The sequence below is a fragment of the Poecilia mexicana genome, unplaced genomic scaffold, assembly GCF_051168715.1.
Source record: "Poecilia mexicana isolate PSO_F unplaced genomic scaffold, ASM5116871v1 scaffold_5, whole genome shotgun sequence".
Taxonomy (NCBI): Eukaryota; Metazoa; Chordata; class Actinopteri; order Cyprinodontiformes; family Poeciliidae; genus Poecilia; species Poecilia mexicana.
Genome location: NW_028263374.1, coordinates 23,745,018 through 23,763,513, shown reverse-complemented (window position 1 = coordinate 23,763,513; position 18,496 = coordinate 23,745,018). Strand labels below are relative to the sequence as shown.

The window sequence follows — 18,496 nt, the reverse complement described above, 5'->3', positions numbered from 1 at the left end:
ATGAGGGTAATGGAAAGAATGCCTGACTCTGCTTAACCCCTGTGACACACACACAGAGTGATGTGTAAACATCCTCTCAGTGGAGGAGGACCAGAGACTCAAAGCTGTGAGTTCAGCTCCCTCCTGAATCTGTTAAGAATAGCAACGCCTGACAAGAAGTCCCTCCTAGGGGTTTCTTCTTAGTTCGAGGTGCAGAGGGAGATGAAATTCATTTTTATAGGAACTGACCATTTAAAGCTCTTTCTAGTGTATATTTTTCATATAAAGTGATTATCCAATATTGTCAAAAATAATCAAGGATAAATAAGAGTGATAAAACCAGGAAACCCTTCTTGTGTTGAAACACCTCCCTGCATGAAATGTGCTCTATAAATAATGGACGATTGATTGATTATGCGGTCTGTCCGTTCAGGTGGATGGCCTTGTCTCGACAGGTTTCCAGTCACGACACCCTCTTTCCATTTTCAGATGATGAATTTAACAGAGATACTTAAGATTTTAAAAATACTCGGATCAGCTAACCTGTCTTTAAACTCAGCCATAACTTTGTCACTAACTTTGCTGCTGTCTTCCTTGGTCTTCGTGATGCTGCTTGGCCTTCAGAGAAAAGATGCGTATATACTGAGATTAAATTACACACAAGTGGACTTTACTAACAAAGTTACATCTGAAGGCAATTGATTGTGTTTTAATTAGGCATGTAAGCATCAACAGAGGGGAATACAAATGTACACTTCACACTCATGCATTGTTTTCTTGTTTGATGATCACAAAAAAAAAATACTTTGCAACAACTTTTCACTGTTTGTGAGAAATCTTTCTTCATCTTCTTAGAAAAAGAATGTCGACAAAATCATCATGTTAAGTCTGTTCAAACTCACCAGCACAGTGCAAACTTGTCCTTGAGTTTAAAAGAAAACGTCACATAAACCTTTAGTTAAAGTACCGCAGGATTAGAAACAGGAGTCAAAATGAGGTCACAGTCAGAGATCTTAAATCTTAGCTAAACAAATGAAACAAAGCAGACCATCAGAGCAAATTTTTCTGGGAAAACATTTTATAGTTTTAAATTACAACACAAGTATAAATAAATAAATAAATAATAATAATAATAATAATAATAATAATAATAATAATAATAATAATAATAATAATAATAATAATAATAATAATAATAATAATAATAAATCGAATTAAGCAATCTATAGATGAGTCACCAGCATATGTGTGGCTCCACAATGTTTTCATTGCTCAGGCGGTCGATGTTCTCAGCAAAGTTTAGACATTTAGTGCTGCTAACAGTCAAACTCCTCCGTCGTTTTCTTTATTTTTGTATTTTTAAACCAAACAGATGAAATCAAGCTAATTGCAATAATAGCCAGTGAGAGAAAGTTCTAGAGGACTGAAGAAACACATCACATATTCTTCTGTCTGTTTGATTATGTGTTTATTTCTCTTGGCTTGTACACAAAAATCCAGTTTAAGTCCAAGCAGACAGATAGCTGAATGCCTCTGTTTATTTGTTTTTCCTTTTTGCTTTTCATGAACCAGATGAGCTGACTTGTGAAGCCACAAGCCTTAACCCTTTCTATGTGGCTGTCACGCTATGTTGGCACATCAAAAGACTATCCCTGTAAAGCTGATGTTTTCCATCTTTTCTTGTTGATGCTGACCAAAGGCAGTTTCATAAGTTATTAGTTTCCACAGGAAGTCCACAGAAGTTCATTCCCGCATGTAGAAACACTGACATTTGTATTCTGGGACGTACCCCTCATAGTAAAGTGTCCAGAAAATCCCTGGGCTGCAGTGCATTATGAAAACAATGTCACAGGGGTGTCAAACAAAAGTGTGAAGATTTGTACCACTTTTTCCCTTCCAGGTGGAAATTTCTTGCAGGTTTATACTGTATTTATTCCAGTAACCTCTTTGGGCTGGTGTCTCAGCACCAAAAGATAAAGTAACGATCTGATCTGACAACCTGTCCTGTAAAAAAACAGTGAAAAAAAAACAGTGAAGCCCTATTAATAGTAATGTTAGAATGCAGGGTTGTTTAGCAGATGTGCTTTTCAAATGAAGGTTTGAACCTCTTTGAGGACCTTTCTGAACTAAATACTTAGTTGGTTAAGCTTTATTTCATTTGTTTGGGATCTTGGTCCTTTAATGGACTGGTCACCGCTGTCCTATCTGTAGTTATAGTAATTATTCAAATGAATAGCACTTAACTGCTTAAACAAATACTGCTTCATTGTGAGCCATAAAAAAGTGTCTTTCTTATTTCTTTCTGTGCATGTATTCACCATGACTGATCTGAACATCATTCTCAAAAACCTTTCAAACATTTCAGCCTCTTTGAGGTGAGCTTGATTTACAGACAGAGCAGCAAACACAGAAAGTCAAACAGTTGGCTGTATTTATTTAGACGGCACAGTCTCTGCTCTGTCAGTCTCTGACTCAGTTTGTCGTTCAGACATCAGTAACTTTGCCTCAGTCAGACAACAAATGTGAAGTCTTCAGTATAAGTATTTAATACTCTGGCTCCCCCTGCTGGATGTTTCTGTCCTTTCAATCAACTTTTTCATCCTACTATCTGCTCTTTCTTCACAGCACTTCGCTTCTTCACCTCTTATCTCCCTACTAAATTGGATTAGATACGGAATAAACTGAAGCTACATGTAAACACAGTAGAAGGAGAAAGGATGATGATGCCGTGCTGAACTGATTTTTCTATAAATATATTTGTTTAGTTGTTTGTTTTTATGGATGGAGACATTGTGTTTGTTATCTTTGACTTCAACACAGAAAGAGCATCACTGTAAAGATGCACATTAATATAAATGCATGGTATTGTGTGCGTTTATGTTTTGTGTTGGGTTTGGCGCCCTCTAGTGAGTAAACATAAGATTAGCCAAATTTTGCATACTAGATCAGTTTTACATTTATATTTAACCATTGCGAAGTATTATGAGCCAAATAAATTGCATTGTTTGAGGTTATTTTATGGTTATTAGTTGTATTTGTCTTTCATTTTTCTACCATTCTTATAGTATAACAAAGCATTTATCTCTTTAAAGAAAAGTAATATCTGATTTAATGTGATGAAGAACTGAAATCATAATTTTCAGCTTACACAAATATACATTTTTATGTCAGAAAAATCAGAATAATAAGAAATTACACATTTGTAACAGAAAGCTTGCATTTCAATAAGATGTAGTCCAGAAAAAAATATTAATTTTCTTCTTCTGACCCTGCAAGTGTAAAATAATTCAAGTAATTAAAGTGCATCTTACATGATACAATGGCAACATGAAAAAAGGGACACACTTGTTTAAAGTGCTTAACATTTAAAATAAAGTTAAAATCAATATCTCTATAATAGTGTTTCTCAACCCTGGTCCTCACTGCCCCCCTACTCTGCATATTTTAGATGTGGCTCTATTCCAGAACAGCTGATTCAAATGACTGCATGACTATCAAGTACTGCAGAAGCCTGTTAATCACCCAGATATACAATTCAGGTGTGTGGCAGAAGGGAAATACCTAAAACATGCAGGACAGGGGGGTGGTGAGGACCAGGGTTGAGAAACACTGCTCTATAATAAGGTGTGGAGAATTTCCTGGAAAAGAAAAATCTTGAGAAACAAAGAGTTGTGACATACCATCAGAGGAAAGTAGAGACGATCTGTCATGGTTCCAGATGCCTCCATGACAACCAGAACATGCAGACATGCCAGGTTTTACATGTCTTCAGAGACGATCTGGCTGGGTTTTACATGTCCAAGAGGTAAATTCCTCATCCTCCAATGAGAAGAATCACAGGTAAAACTTGTGAAGTTTATTGTGAAATTGTTAGTTATGGTACTCATTGTTTCATTTGTCATAATAGCATTTCTACTCTAATTAGACACACTTTTTCAAAGTCCTGTCATTGTTTTAGTTAATGAACCACAGTAATTATGCTAAAAAACCTTGTGTTCCAGTCTCTTGTAGGTGCGAGGCTTGAAAATTTTTTATTTGTATGCATAAATGTCCAGAGTTTAAATGTTTTAACATCACAAACCTAAAGAATAGAGAAGAATTTTGACAGAGAAAGGTGTGAAATTCTCAAATGTATTTTCATTGTGAGTTCTTTTCCTCCACAATTTCCATTGTAGGATTATATAACGATTACTTAAACAATTATTTTGTTGGTATTTCCTGTTGGTCAAAACCAAAGAAAGATACATTTCGAACAGTAATGAAAACTCAGACTCATCCTCTGCTATAGGTTAAGTGGCATTTATGTTTATTCTTATTTACTGTATTTTTTACTGGTAAAAGAGAGCAGGAACATAAAAAAATATTTCCTCCTACTCCCTTTGAGCAATTTATGTAATGTCAATGTATGCAACAATGTATGTTTTTTCTTTATCTTGTCTGCTCAAATAAAATAAAGAAATAAAATAAAAATAAATTAAATGTTCTACAGCACATTTCCAATGTGTACAACGGTTTTTACCTGGTTTGTTTTGTAGTATTCCCCCCCTATTGGTGGCCACTGCCACTATATTCTTTTGCTAGTCAAGAGCCCCTCCAGATGTATCACAGATAAGGCGTGGTCAACATTCCTGGCATTTGTGTTCATCAAATTACATGGAAAACAGCCTCAGTTTAGAAGCCTCAGCTTCCACACAGTCTTTCAAAAATAAAAGCCCCAGGACACATTGGTCATGAACAGCTAATATGAATACAATAATGATTTTTTTTTTCTTTTTTAAACGCATTCTCACATTCAAATTGCAGTATAGACTCTGATAGACAAACGGGTTAAACTGAGCAGCTATGTTTTATTTTTTTTAATGTGGTATTAAACGATTTTAATGACGAGAAGAAAAAAAAACTATCTTCCCTGAAGATTTCCAGTTAGATTTTAAAAGACTTCGAAAACCATGTATTTATTTAAAATATTCATCTTTGGGGAATTTTTTTTTATTTTGCTTCTATTTATATCATAAATTATAGTGCTAAATTAAATGTGAGCCCAGGGAAGTCCTGCATAATAATAATGAAAAAAATGGGTTTATGTTCCTGATACAGGAAAGCAACGAATAAAAGACAAAATACTTATACATATTTAAAAAGTCTCTTATAGTACTAGAAAAATATTCATTGTTTAAAATCGACTAAGCCGCTATGTGGAAACTCAGCAATTCTTTTATTTTGAAGTTATTATTTCCGGGAACGGTGCTTTAAATGAGTGGGGGTACTGTACACAACATTTTGGGAAACGTTCAGAGAAAATCTTTGCAAATTACACAATACCGAAAGAGAGAGAGAGAGAGAAAGAGGAGCAAAGCATCTAGCAGCAACAAGATGTACAGCGCAGGTTGGTTCATTAACTTTTTACAGTTTGATGGGTCCGTTTGCAGCAGGGAGTGAAGAGACCTTCTGAGCTCATCGAAACGCCCATCTTTTCAATTTTTCTCAAGAGATCAATTTTCTTGTCGGGTCACTGTGAATGGCTGAATAGGAAACAGCTATAATCTTTACGACCGAGGTTAACATTGGGAGCTAATCTAATTAGAGACTGCGGGCTATTTTAGAAGTCTCCCTTTCTTCATTAAATGCATTTACACATTCAGTTTGTGACTATTTTTTACTTTTATTTTGTACTTCTTAAATGCTTTAACTTTTATTCCTTTTTTGCATTTCAAAGGATTGATTTTAAGAGTACAAACTTTAGACTTCCAATCATTGGGAATTTTATCATCTGTCTCATAATGCCCGGCCTTTAATAACGGACCTGACTGCAGGCTGCAATTGCTTTCCCCTACTGCTAAAATACTTTATTTGTGGGTAAAGCTCTTTTTTCTTCTTTTTTTCATTCTGTGTAAATGACCAGAATCTAAACAATATGGTGAAATACCATCCTAAATGGTCAGCCATGTGTTGGCTACACTCACCCGATTACAATGTGTCCAAAAGGACCACACAGAAAATACATGATGGGCAAATGACCTTGGCATGTTTAGACGTTCTTAAAGGCATGTTTGGTCCTTTTATTTGTTCATTTCTCTGAAATCTACAGCATTAAAAGAATTGGAAGTGATTGTGAAACTCAGGAAGTGGAAAATTGAGAAGTGAAAACAGCATACAGCCCGTTTGGATTGAAATGAGAGGTCTCCTTGAGTAGGCATGCTATAAAATTTTAACAATAATATTTTGATGTTATATTCATGATTTTTTCTCTTTTTGTAATAAAACTAAATCACTGGCAAGTAAATAAAGCTGAGTCTTACCTCATAACTTGCAGGCAACACAGACGTTATCTTCCAGTGACGTCACATTTGTGAGCGTTTCATACTGCAATTAAAATGCAGTAAGATCTGTGTTTACTTTATGTGTTCAGGTTAATCTGTTTATTTGTTTTTTGTGGTAAAATCAGTGTTGTAAGGTGTGCAAAAGAACTATAATCTCCTACAGCCAGAGTTATGACGTCAGCATAGTTTTTGTCTAAAATTATGATAAAATTATCACTTTTTTGCGTTATTGTTTTTTTTAATTTTATGTATTAAGAGAATCATGTCCAATTTAAATTTTTATGCAAGTATTTATACACCACAAACATTTGTTTCAGTCCAGCACAAAGTATTTTAAAGTACTTTTTTATTTTCTGATCCTGTTTTTCATAACTGGTTTCTGATTAGAATCTGCAAAGGTCATTCATGAACCGCCAGGACTGAAGGACTTACAGATTCTGAACTATGTGATTGTACTGCGGACCTCTGTGACTCTTCCTACACCTTTGAGGAACAAAGTGTTTCTGAAAAACAGTTGGCCCCTTTCCAAGGTTTTACTACTTCTGGACCTTTTTTTTATGGATTCCTTGGAATCATGTTCCTATGCTTTTCACTTAGAAACACTTAGTGACTTACCACTACAGCTGTGGGGGTGGTGTGAGACAAGTCACAACAACTGTGTGCCCCCCCTCACCCACTTTTTAGCCCTCGATCATCATTTGAATAGTTGTCAGATAACATCCCATTGCTGTGGTCTAAACCACACGATTGGAGATTTTATCAGGAAACACAAAATGTCTGAATTTGTCAAATATTTAAATATAAACAGTTCTTCCAAAGCAGTGAATGAACAACCTTAGTAAAGTATGATTTCAATATGTGCAAAAAGGTGAAAAAAGAGATAAAAACTTTCTGCCAATAAATCCAATACTTCCTCTGGTGATTGTTTTATTTCCAGGGAATGAGAATTTCATCCACTTAGTTGTAGCCCACAATTTCATTAGATATAACTGGAATTTTGTTTTCCACTCTAGATGGTCCAAAAACATCAAAAACTCTCTGCGTACATTAAAAACGAGGATTATGCTGGTAGTTTGTGCAAATCCAAGGAACAAACAACAATGATACTAATAAATAAAATAATTTAGTAATATAACAGTCATATGATTTAAAAATGAGGAAGAATTGCATCAAAATCTGAATGTGTTATTTTTTTAAATGAATGTATGTGGATAGATGCATTCATTTCGTGTAATAATAAATTAATTCTGAACTACAATGTAAAGTAATCTAAAAACCTGCTGTGACTCATCAGCAGAGCCTCACTTATTATCTGACAAAAATTAAAAAAAAGGGATAAATCCAGAAAACGGATTAAAATTGAATAATTAAGGCACAGCCACTATGCTCCAGTTATTTGGGTGGTTTATCTACTTTCCATTTCCTTTTTTGTTTGTATTTACTTCCCAAAGAAAATCTAGTTGAGGCATCTACATTTTGTATTAAGCTGAAAAGATTGTTCTTTCGTGATCTAGCCCAACTCAGATGCTTAAACCTGACTGGGACTAAAGTTGGGCATCTAAAGCCCATTTTTTGTTCTGCGGTGAAAATATGCAGTAAGCTGACATTCAAATACTTTGACAAGTCTAAACATGTTTTAAGGTATGCTACAGAAGTTATAAAACCAGTTTAAAGAAGTTATAAGGAATCAAGAGTGAAGTAATCCGTTTCCTTTATTTCTTTTAGCCATATATCCGCCTCAACATGCCCCTGCAGCCAACCCGTTTGCAAGCATGCCTGGCTATGAGGGAATTGGTGCAGGTAAGGAGAGTCATGCTAGTTCAGTTGTACATTTGCAGCACATTGGCATCTAACTTTCCGTCGTTGTTGCAGGTGGTTTTTTGCCTCCTCCTGTACCTTTACAGCCAGTAGCTCCAACCCAGCCTGGCCCCACTCCTGAAGAGTGGAAGTAAGATCTCGTTCACATCACTGAACACTCAGTAAATCACATGTTGGTCCGTGTTTGCATCCATCTTATATTTTATTTGTGTTTGTATGTTTTTTTTGTTTTTTATTTCAGCATCCCCGCAATGTCAGAAGATGCTGCTCGTCAGGCATTCAAAGGCTATGTGGATTCTCAGTGCTGCTACCAATCAGGCCCAGCAAATGAGGGTGTTATCACCAACATGGAGTCATTTAACACATACAGGGTGATTGCATTTTATGTTACTAATAAAACCTTTAGACTTTGGCATTTACCAGTAAATCTGTTGCTAAACATTCATGCTTCAGTTAGCTGTCCTAATTAGAAAAGACAGAGTTTTTAACATCTGAACCACCAACATTTTAGTTCCAACCTCACTTGAAGATAAATACACATTTGGATCCATTCTTAACATGATATGCATGAGTGAATGCCAAAAAGAAAACAAAACTAAATTACTTATTACTTTCCAATAAATTGGTGCATACCATTATTTTCCTTAAGGAAACTTCTTGATCTGTTTGTTTGGAGATCCGATAACAGGACATAACCTAAACTCCTAAACCTAAAGTTTATTCTGTGATGATCACAGATTTTTTGAACATCATCCTCTAAGATTTCTTGTTCTTACTCAGAAATCTAACTGAAAACAGGTGTTGGTGTAATCAAAAACAAGGCAGTTTTATCAGTGTTTGAAACATTTTTCTTTCAACAATTTAGTTATACTTACTATAGCTAAATTGCTATTTTATACACTTGCACCAGGGGTGTCGAACTCATTTTGGTTTAGGGGCCACATACAGCTTAATCTGATCTGCACGGGGCCACACAAGTAAACTCATTGCAAGATTAAATAGAACCAATAAAAGTGGACTTGTTGATTTTTATATGAAACGAATTTCACTTTTACAAAATATATTATGAATAATCTCAGTTTTTAAGAAAGGTATCTGCAATTTCAACAATACTTTTACTCAGTTAAGCATTTATTTAAGTGCATTATTCATAAGAACTGATCTCAGTGGTTGTACAATGTTGCAAAACATTTATTCACAGTTTTTGGAACTTAAAAACACTGTCCTGCATCACAAAATACAACAGACAAAAATTAAGAAAATATTTAAAATCAATTTTCAACATCTGGGAAGCAATTTGAACAAATTATCTGGCTTCACACATTTGAAATCTTAAGTGTCAGCTGTTTTAAACAGACATTTGATTAAGTACATTTGTTGATGCATAAAATGCATACATATAGAAAAACTTGCATACATAACATGTATGTATGTTAGCATGCACGAGAAATATGAGGTTGCCAGGGCCAAAATAAAAAGCTGGTAAAGCATAGAATCGAACTTGTTTACATAACCTGAAGCTCAGTGCTGCCATCTGCTGTTAGTTCCGCTGTAGTGTTGCATCATGTTGTGTGCTCTGAATAAAACACAGCACCCCTCGTGGACAGTTTAGGAACTGCAGATTTTCAATTAAACGAAGTATATGTTTTTTCATGAATAATGATAATGCATTTAGCCCCCGGGCCGGACTAAATCGTTCGGCGGGCCGGTTCCGGCCCACGGGCCGTACGTTTGACACCCCTGACTTAGACGTTCCTTAAAAACACATTAACAGTTTCTTAATGCTAACAACCTTATCCCCCTATATCTCCTCAGTGAATAAACATGTTAATTAGTGCAGAAAAACACACCCACAAAATTCACCAGCACACTTCCCATGTCTGGTTCCATGTTCCCAACACTGTGCACAAAAGACAACATGTGGCTATTGTTGTTTTGCATCTGTAGTTTTATATTCTTTGGTTTTCTATTCCATAGTGTGTACTCTTTTATTTGTGTGTCACAGTTTGGGACTGTTTTATGTTGTGCCAAAGATCCATCTTGACATGGAAAGACTGAAGTTAACTTAACCTAGTTGCTTGGTGCATGAAGGGAAACGGTACATCAGATCCCTAAGCATTCTTCTAAACACTGCTCTGAAGAAACCAAGTTCTAAACACACCCACAGTTTCTCTCAATCCCCAATACACATCAGTGTAAAACACTCTGGAAACCCATGTGATTAAATATCCATCTGTTCAGTCTCACAAGTCAAACTAAACGGTTTCCTCCAGCAACTTCCTCTTTGCGTTCTCTGGTCATACATTGTCTCATTGAATAAATTACAATTCACTCAAAGTTAGCAAACACGTGTTAAGAGGTCAAACTGTCATACTGTTGACTGTTGACACTCATTTTGAACAGAGAAACATACAAAATGTCCACCACACACCTAATGTGTAATAATGGCTTATGAAATTATAGAAACTTCTGCTGCCATTTGCTGCTGCTGTGTTTAAAGGTGGAATAAATTTTAAAGTACTTTGTCTGTCCTGTAGTTGCGTCTGGAGACATTCACCGAGTCCAGATCAACTGAGATGGCCGAGAAACCTTACGAAGGTAGGAGCTCAGTATTCCTGTCCCCTAAACCCAGGCTTCATGTTAGATACTTAAAACTGCTTCATTTAGTTTCTGTTAGTTGAACAAAATGTTATCTCAGTGAAGTTTCTAGGACAGATGAATTGTTTTATTTCCATAACAGGGGAAACGGCTGACTTCTACGCTCAGCCTGCCCCCACACCTTGGGAAGTCCAGGCCAAGACCCCTGAGCTCTTCACCAAACACACCGAGGAGATCCGAGTGCCATACACCTCCAACATCAAGGTGATTGTTTTTTAAAGGGCATGAATTCAAGTCAGCCAGTTTATCCTGCTGCTTTGTTGATTTCTTTACTTTATCCCAGATTCAACTTTTGGGACCCATTAATTCATTGTTCTGATACATTTGCCAATTTACTGTGCAGCATTATGGTTTTGAAGTTAGAAATGATAAGAATAACTTAAACTCTTTGCAAAATCGTTAAACATCTTTCCTGGAAACAAATCAGCTGATGTCAAGATGGGTCACAGGACGTAGCTGGAGGACAGTGGCTCACATGGCTTAGACTCCAGCTTTCTGGAAAAAGTGTTGACACATGTAAGATTTCTGTAAGATAAGCTACACAGCTTCAAGGAAAGCTTGATAATCCATGTTCAAGTTTTTGCCTCCTGTCTTAAGGTTGGCTGTCCCATTTTTTGAGCAGCATCATGGTTCCATTCAGAAAGACTGGAAATGTTTGTCTTGTTTTCAGTGAATTAGGGTCCTGCTGTACAAACGTCCAAGAGGTTTTACGTGCAATAAGCACTTTAAAACCACTGAAGTTTTCCTCAAATTGGACTTATAATCTTTCAATTGACAATTCAGAACCAAAGCATAGCCATGAAAAAGTCTTAACCCTTATAAAAGACTTTTAAAAGTCTTCTTTGTCAATTACTACTATTGATTCTTTCTGAAATATAATTTAGCACTACGGTTTTCTTTTCTTTTTTTATTATTCAGCCCAAATATATTCTGTAAGGAAGTTACTCAGGAAGTTTTTGAGGTATTATTTGAAATGTATCAGAAGCCAAAGAGTTGAGAAATCACTGGACCAAATGTTTGTTTTGTCTTAAAAGTCCCATGGGCCAAATAATATTGATAGGTATTTTTTGACTGATTGAATTAAAAGGCAATTTAATGCCTCGTCAGAGAGGTTATGTATGCTTTAAAAAGTACAGGTAAGCTCTTGCGATTCATACTCCTGGCAGTTCTAGATGAAAAATTGATTTTCAGCCAATCAAGAAGTTTATTACAGAAATGAAAAGCAGGCATTTCTCAGGAAATGATAAAATGATGTAAAAAGCGTGTAAAACTCCCCTCACCCAGAAAGAAAAATTGTTTTGTTCACATTTTACTAAAGGTATATATTTATCTAATTTATCCATCATATTTCATCTAAATAAATGTGCTTTTGCCAAATCTGACAAGCCGAACAGTGTAAACAAAAAAGCCACTTGCTTTTTGTCAGAACTTTAAATTATGACTAGTGTTCTGAGATTCTGTGTGCTTCTAAAAGGTAGTGAGGCAATTCTTGAACTCCTGTTTGTGTGTAGGAATGTAACGCCTGCCATGCTGAAGGAACAGTGTCCTGCAAAGACTGCGAGGCAAAAGGATATGTAAGAAATCTTTCAAATTTCCATATAAATCTGTAATAACATTTTGCATTTGTAAAATCAATTGATTTGCTGGCTAAGTAATTTGGTCAGTCCTTACTGTATTACCAGCGAATATTTGTTCATATGTTCCCTTTAGAAACAATGCAATAGATGCAATGGCTCTGGCAAGGATGGGGAGGAAAACTGCACTGGCTGCAATGGAACAGGAAAGGACAGGTAATCGAGCTCAGTGTGGCTTGTTGATATGAACGTGGCAAACGCATTGGTAGCAAATATGCAATTGAGTCAACTAATGTGTCATTTGACTCATAAAGACTGTAAAAGTAAATGCCTTCATTGTTACATTTTAACTGAAACATTAGACTTGCAAATGCCTTAAACATTCCTCTTTTTTTAATTAAAAATCATTCTGATCATATTTTATGTTTGTAATAATCTGCCTTTTTGGAATTATAAAGGCATAAATAATGACTCAATTTTATTTGTTTTCCATTGCACACTTCACATAAATATATCATACTTTAAAGTGTAAATCTTTGTTTCCAATTTATTTTGAAGTATGCAGTAGATGTAAAAGTTTATTGTAAAAAAGAAAGTAAATATGAAATATAGGAAATATGCCTTTTTAATGATCAAGGGGTACAAGAGAGAATCTGTTGTGGTAAATGAGTTTAACAGATTCTATTTATTTTATCTTGTATCAAAACAATTATGGGCCTGAAATTTACCAATATAATCACCAATTAATATGTTTAGTGTGTTATGCTTCTGACTGGATTTTTTTTGTGTGTGTGTGTGTGTGTGTGAAGGTGTTCAAAGTGCAGTGGTGCGGGAAAAATTAAATGTGAAACCTGTAAAGGAAAAAAGCAATTGCTGACCTTCATCAAACTCAAAGTGGAGTGGTAAGTTTCCTAAACTGCTGCAGCTGTAACAGGAAAAGATTTACAGGGTTATATAGTGGATCTAGGCGACATTAAATCCATTCCCTTTTGTTTCTATATTTTAAAGATTCAGCTGTCTTAACCACTACCTGACATAAAATGATGCTATTCTCATATACAAAGGAAATGAGTGGGACTATGTTTCAATTCCCTATTTTGCTTTCTAAATAAACTACCTAATAATTCACAATGTTCTTGCAGAAACTGTAGCAGAACTTAAACTTTTTGTTCTTTCAATATCAGTTTGTCAATAATTACATGGAAAAAGTAAGTAAAGACAGTGTTGTTTCGATTCCCAAGAAAGTATAACTTTTCAAAAAGATTCTTTTATTATTATTATTGTTTTTAGTCTGAGTACTATTGAGAATGTTGTATCACACATAAAACAAACCCCGCAGTAGTTTTACTTTCACATCTTTGAATATGTGAAGGTGTTTGCTTGCACCTGGGACGTAAAATCAACATGTTTCCACCACATCTTATTACCGCTGATGTGAGGAGTGACCATATTGCAATGAGAAGTTGGTCTTTCAAGTGGTAACTGGGGTATGTCAGAGTTTTCCAGTGAAAAATCCGACTTTTCAGTTGATTTTTCCGACTGGGAAGTCAGAATCAGACCAGAGACATCTAAAACCTCCAGGACACTGCTGTTTAGCAGATTAACACTCCTGCTAAAAATAATCAGATTCACGCATTTTGCATATTATACACTGTAGGAAATATTGTGCATATTTTCCTGGGGCTTAAGTAGAATAGAGGGTATGTGTGACGTTTGAACAGCCAGCTTCATGAGTTGAATTTGCTTATTTCTGTTTAGGGCTAACAATGTGGACAACCATGTGGTGGAGCAAAACTCTGGCCTGAAGGCTGAAGAGTTGAACTCTGTGAATGGAAAGGAGCTGTTGAAGATGGCCCAGATCATGGTAGACACACACACACTCACACATTCTTAATACATACTTTTTTTCAAGTGGATGAAAGTAATTTAGGTATAAAAACGTAAAGATATCAATTTGTTTTGATTCAGTAGAAATGATCAAATCAAGTAAATAGATAAAACAAGGAATCGTTTCTAATGAAACTATGAGGAAATTAAAATGGGAGAAAACAGTCAACCGTAGTGAATGAGCACCTGTGACGAACATTATGATGTTTGGCTGATTTGTAATACAAATATTAAATTTCTGACATGCTGTATTCATATCTGTTGCAGATTAAACAGGATTCTTGAAAAATGTTTATTAATTAAAGCATAATTTAGGATGTTTGGTACATAAATTCATGTAATAAAGAAATGAAACATTTTTAACCTCAGACAAAAATAGCTGAGCTACAATCTAATTATCGTCTATCAGAAGAGCCATAAGGGAAAGCTGATTGAAAGATGGTGCTCAGGTTTTCAGCTCCATGCGTTTCCTCACAGGTCTACCCACTGTATGGATTCCCAAATCCAGCCATTGTTGAGGCCTCTGACCGTCTGATCAAAGAGCACCAGTCCAAGTATGCTCAGACATCCAGGATCATGCAGCAGGTTTGTTAGAATAAACATGAGTAAATGCCTAACTTGCATTATAAAAAAAAACAAAAAAAAAACAGACTGAGCACTGCAAGCAAAAATTTTTATTTTAGGCTCTAATCTAAATAAAACCACCTGAAGTGTTAAATCTTCAAGCTTTTTTAATTTATTGGGTATTTTGTAAGGTGTTTTCGTCTTTTACAATAAAATAACTCCGTATCTGTTTCTTTCAGAGGCAGACTGTTGAGTTGATCCCGGTTACTAAGGTGAACTACAAGTGGAAAAATAACATTCACGTTTTCTATGTTTATGGAAAGGAAAACAAAGTCAGCGCCGACGACTACCCAGAAACCTGCTGCTGCGTCATCCTGTAGACAAAAATTTTAATTCAAACGTGTACTTCCATTTTCTTTCAACAGTCGTCTCCCTTAATACATTTTAAATCTACAGTATTTGTTTTCCAACTGGTTGTATTTGAAGACAACCAGTGGTTTACCGTAACATTCATAACATTGCAAGGCTTTATTATTTGTCTTTTTATTATGATGTTTTACAATACAATACAATTCTATGAAAAAAAAATATTGCTAATACCCGAAGGTAAGTCTCTGTCTTTTAAATCTTCTCTTTTCTTTTTTTAATCTGGGTGCTTGGGCCGACCAGCATTTTTATTCGTTTTACTTGACCCACATGTCAATGAATTCCATCCTCATATCATGACTTTACAGTTATACCTCATGTATGTAACATGAATGTTTGTTTTTATAATAGCCATTGCATTTACAGTGTAATTTTACTCTCATGTGCATTTATACATGATCATGAGAAAAAGTACCATGTTTCTGTGAATACAGATGTACAGATCTAGTTTTGCTGGTTGGCTTATGTTCTTCAGGAAGTCATAAACCTCAGTGATCTGAGTCACATTTAACATGAATTTACTAAAAACTGAGACTTCTTATATGTTCTAGTGAAAATTGTGTGAAATATCTAGTCAGCCTAAGATCTCTTTGCACTATGATAGGTGGACTGTTTTCATTGAATACTAACATCAAGGTCTCTTAACTTTGTTTGCTCGTTCTGTACTCTACTGCATATTCCTCTGCTGCTTTTATCACAGGATTGTATTTTGTTTTTTTTCTCAAAAATATTCAAGACTTTGAAAAAAAGTAATCTTGTAACCCATACTTTATGCATATTTTCATGTAATCAATGACTCTTGTAGCACATCTGACATTGTGTTACAGTCAAAGAGATGTAGGATAAAGCCACTTCAGGTTTTCTTTTGGTTTGTTTGATTGTTTTACCAGTTATATTTACCCAACCATACATGAATTTATTTTACTTTTATATTTTTGTATCACTAAAGTTTTTGCTGAATGAGATGGAATCTGTTTGCATTTTAAGAAATATGACTGACTTATTGCTGTTGTACCATTCATTATGTAAACTGTGTGGTGCTATGTTGCAAACACATCAATCATATATGTACATACTACAGCACTGTGAACAATGATCATTAGGATAATCTTTTTATCAGATTCATAAATGCCTTAAATACAGCACTGCGACTAACAATCATTTCTGACAGTAACATTTAGCATGTTTTTCTCTTATTCAAATTTTAAAAAATAAACTTTTCTTGCATCAGTTATCTGTTTTACAGTCAGTCAAGGCAAACGGTTGCACATTAGTCCCTGGACAGGTTAAAAGTCCATCCGTTCAGAAAGTTACAAATATGTTCAAATACAATATGTATGTATTTTATTCAGACAAACAAGCAAAGGGCTTCTCAGCTCTGTGTAGCATGATGTTATCCAGAAGTTTCAATCACATCAACTCTGAGACGCCCTTTGTACCTGGAGCTCAGCATGGATGCTCTGTAGAAAAGTGACAAGATAAAGAACAAGCTGCCAATCTGTCTGATGCCTGCTGAGACATTGAGTGCAGTCTGTCTGACTTCAAAACTCTTATCAGTATAGATAAACGGTAAATCCGCTCCTCCAGGCTAAAACAGAACAAGTGATTTCTTTTGTAGTGCACTGAAGAAATCTCCTAACCTCATTATTTCCTCACATATGCCTTTATTATTTTGAAGTGTTTCAGATTTTCTGATTTCACATTTAAGGAAAAGGGCAAAAGGTGTTGGGTGTATATTAGAAATGCGAGTAAAAAAATGTGCACTTATGTCAATATTGTCAAAGGTAGCTTTCATTGGCAAACGCATGTTAGTTATCTTGCTGATAACAAACATATGGCTAAAAATAAACTGCTGTGAAACATAACAGACATTTGCACATCCTTTGTTTTTCAGTAAAGATTAGTATGAAAAACTATGTGAACACAGTTATTCATAGTTAAAGAGCCTAATTTGTCTTAATGTTTGTAAATTTCTCTAAATTAAACTTTGACTTGACTTGATCTACCTGTCTCCAAAATATGCAAAGTTTTACAGACTCAGAAGACAGAATTATTCAGGGGAATCTGGCCTTGAGTAAGAGCAGGAAGATACCCCAAGACGTTACTCAGGGCAGGTGCTTAACTCATTTTGCAAAAACAAAATAAAGAAAAAGTCACTAATAGCAAAAGTTAAGCCTTGGCAGTAGCAGGAGATTGACAAGTCACAGATAAAAAACTTAACATGAATGATTTTCCTGCAGAGAATCCCTTTTAAAGACAGAGCTAAAGCACAGCAGATAAATATGGGCTTGAAATATCTGAGACTTTATATTTTCATCTCAGAACAAGATGTTTCGGCTTTAAAACATTATTGGAAACTCATAAAGTAAAAAAAAAAAAAAAGACCCATTGTGATAACCAAAGACTAATAAAACAGGCACCCAACTACTCCGTCTGTCTTCTTCCCAATCATGTTCGTTACCTTGATAAAAAGATGGATTATTTATAGTTGCAAGAATATAGGCAGCATCTAAACCCAAAAATAAGAAGCAGGATATGTAAGAGGAAATACTAGTGGTGGTGACTAGAAATATCTTCATGTCCTAATGCCAAACAAGTGGGTTTGCTGCACGATATCCTAACATTGTGGTAAATGTTTGATTTGAAATGCCATGAAGTAATGAAGGGAATGGAGCTCACCACCAATCAGTCAAGTCAATAGGACAAGACTGCACAAGGACTGCTGGATGGACATTATTACAAGTTGCACTAGACTGATTTCTTAAGTAACTTCCTGCTTCCTGCCAGACATTTTTCTGATCTATCATTGTCCAATTTTGCTCAACCTGTGTGATTTCTATTCTCTGTTACTTGTTCTTAGCTGAAGATATTTTCACTCTGCTGAAAGTTTTAACATGCAATGTGCAGTCAGTTTCTAAGGACTGGATTTCTTTGGTTTTACCAAGTGGTTATTTAGGCAAATGCTCAGTCTAAAACAATGTCCTCTTATCTCTGACAAACATTTTTGCAAAGTAATGCTTTTCTTTTTTTTACCTGCACAATTGCTTACTTAAACTATTCTCTATAAACCCAACAACAGATTATTATTTGAAAATCCCAGAAGATCAGCCGCTCCTAAGATACTCTGACTGGTTCAGGACCAACCCCCATGCTTGGGGTGCTAGGAGGCCCAGTTGGTGCCATGTGGTTGTTGTGATCCTCCATTGATTGTCATTGGTTCTGTTCTCGGGTCATTTGCTGCATGTCTTTCCCTTCTTTCTTCTTCCTATT

The 18,496-nt window shown here is 35.3% G+C and overlaps 1 protein-coding gene across 3 annotated transcripts; it reads left to right on the top strand.

Moving 5' to 3' along the window:
- The first annotated feature begins 3,569 nt into the window (after positions 1-3,569).
- On the top strand, positions 3,570-16,458 carry LOC106928638 (protein SSUH2 homolog). Of its 3 annotated transcripts, none has more exons than XM_015005026.2 (12): positions 3,570-3,784; positions 8,025-8,099; positions 8,172-8,247; positions 8,359-8,488; positions 10,655-10,715; positions 10,858-10,979; positions 12,287-12,349; positions 12,486-12,565; positions 13,159-13,251; positions 14,108-14,213; positions 14,714-14,821; positions 15,040-16,458. In XM_015005026.2, the coding sequence occupies exons 1-12, from the start codon at positions 3,688-3,690 to the stop codon at positions 15,178-15,180; spliced, it is 1,152 nt and encodes a 383-aa protein (XP_014860512.2). In that variant the 5' UTR covers positions 3,570-3,687; the 3' UTR covers positions 15,181-16,458. The 3 variants fall into 3 exon arrangements, with proteins under 3 accessions (XP_014860512.2, XP_014860513.2, XP_014860514.2); XM_015005027.2 differs by having other exon boundaries at positions 3,729-3,819; XM_015005028.2 differs by lacking the exon at positions 3,570-3,784 and adding an exon at positions 5,201-5,365.
- Positions 16,459-18,496: the final 2,038 nt, after the last annotated feature.

Excerpts from the sequence above, each read along its gene's own strand:
- LOC106928638 (XM_015005028.2), top strand. The coding sequence starts at position 5,233 with ATGAGTGGGGGTACTGTACACAACATTTTGGGAAACGTTCAGAGAAAA. Across the intron at positions 8,100-8,171 it reads CTATGAGGGAATTGGTGCAG|GTGGTTTTTTGCCTCCTCCT; the intron begins GTAAGGAGAGTC and ends TCGTTGTTGCAG. Across the intron at positions 14,822-15,039 it reads CATCCAGGATCATGCAGCAG|AGGCAGACTGTTGAGTTGAT; the intron begins GTTTGTTAGAAT and ends TGTTTCTTTCAG.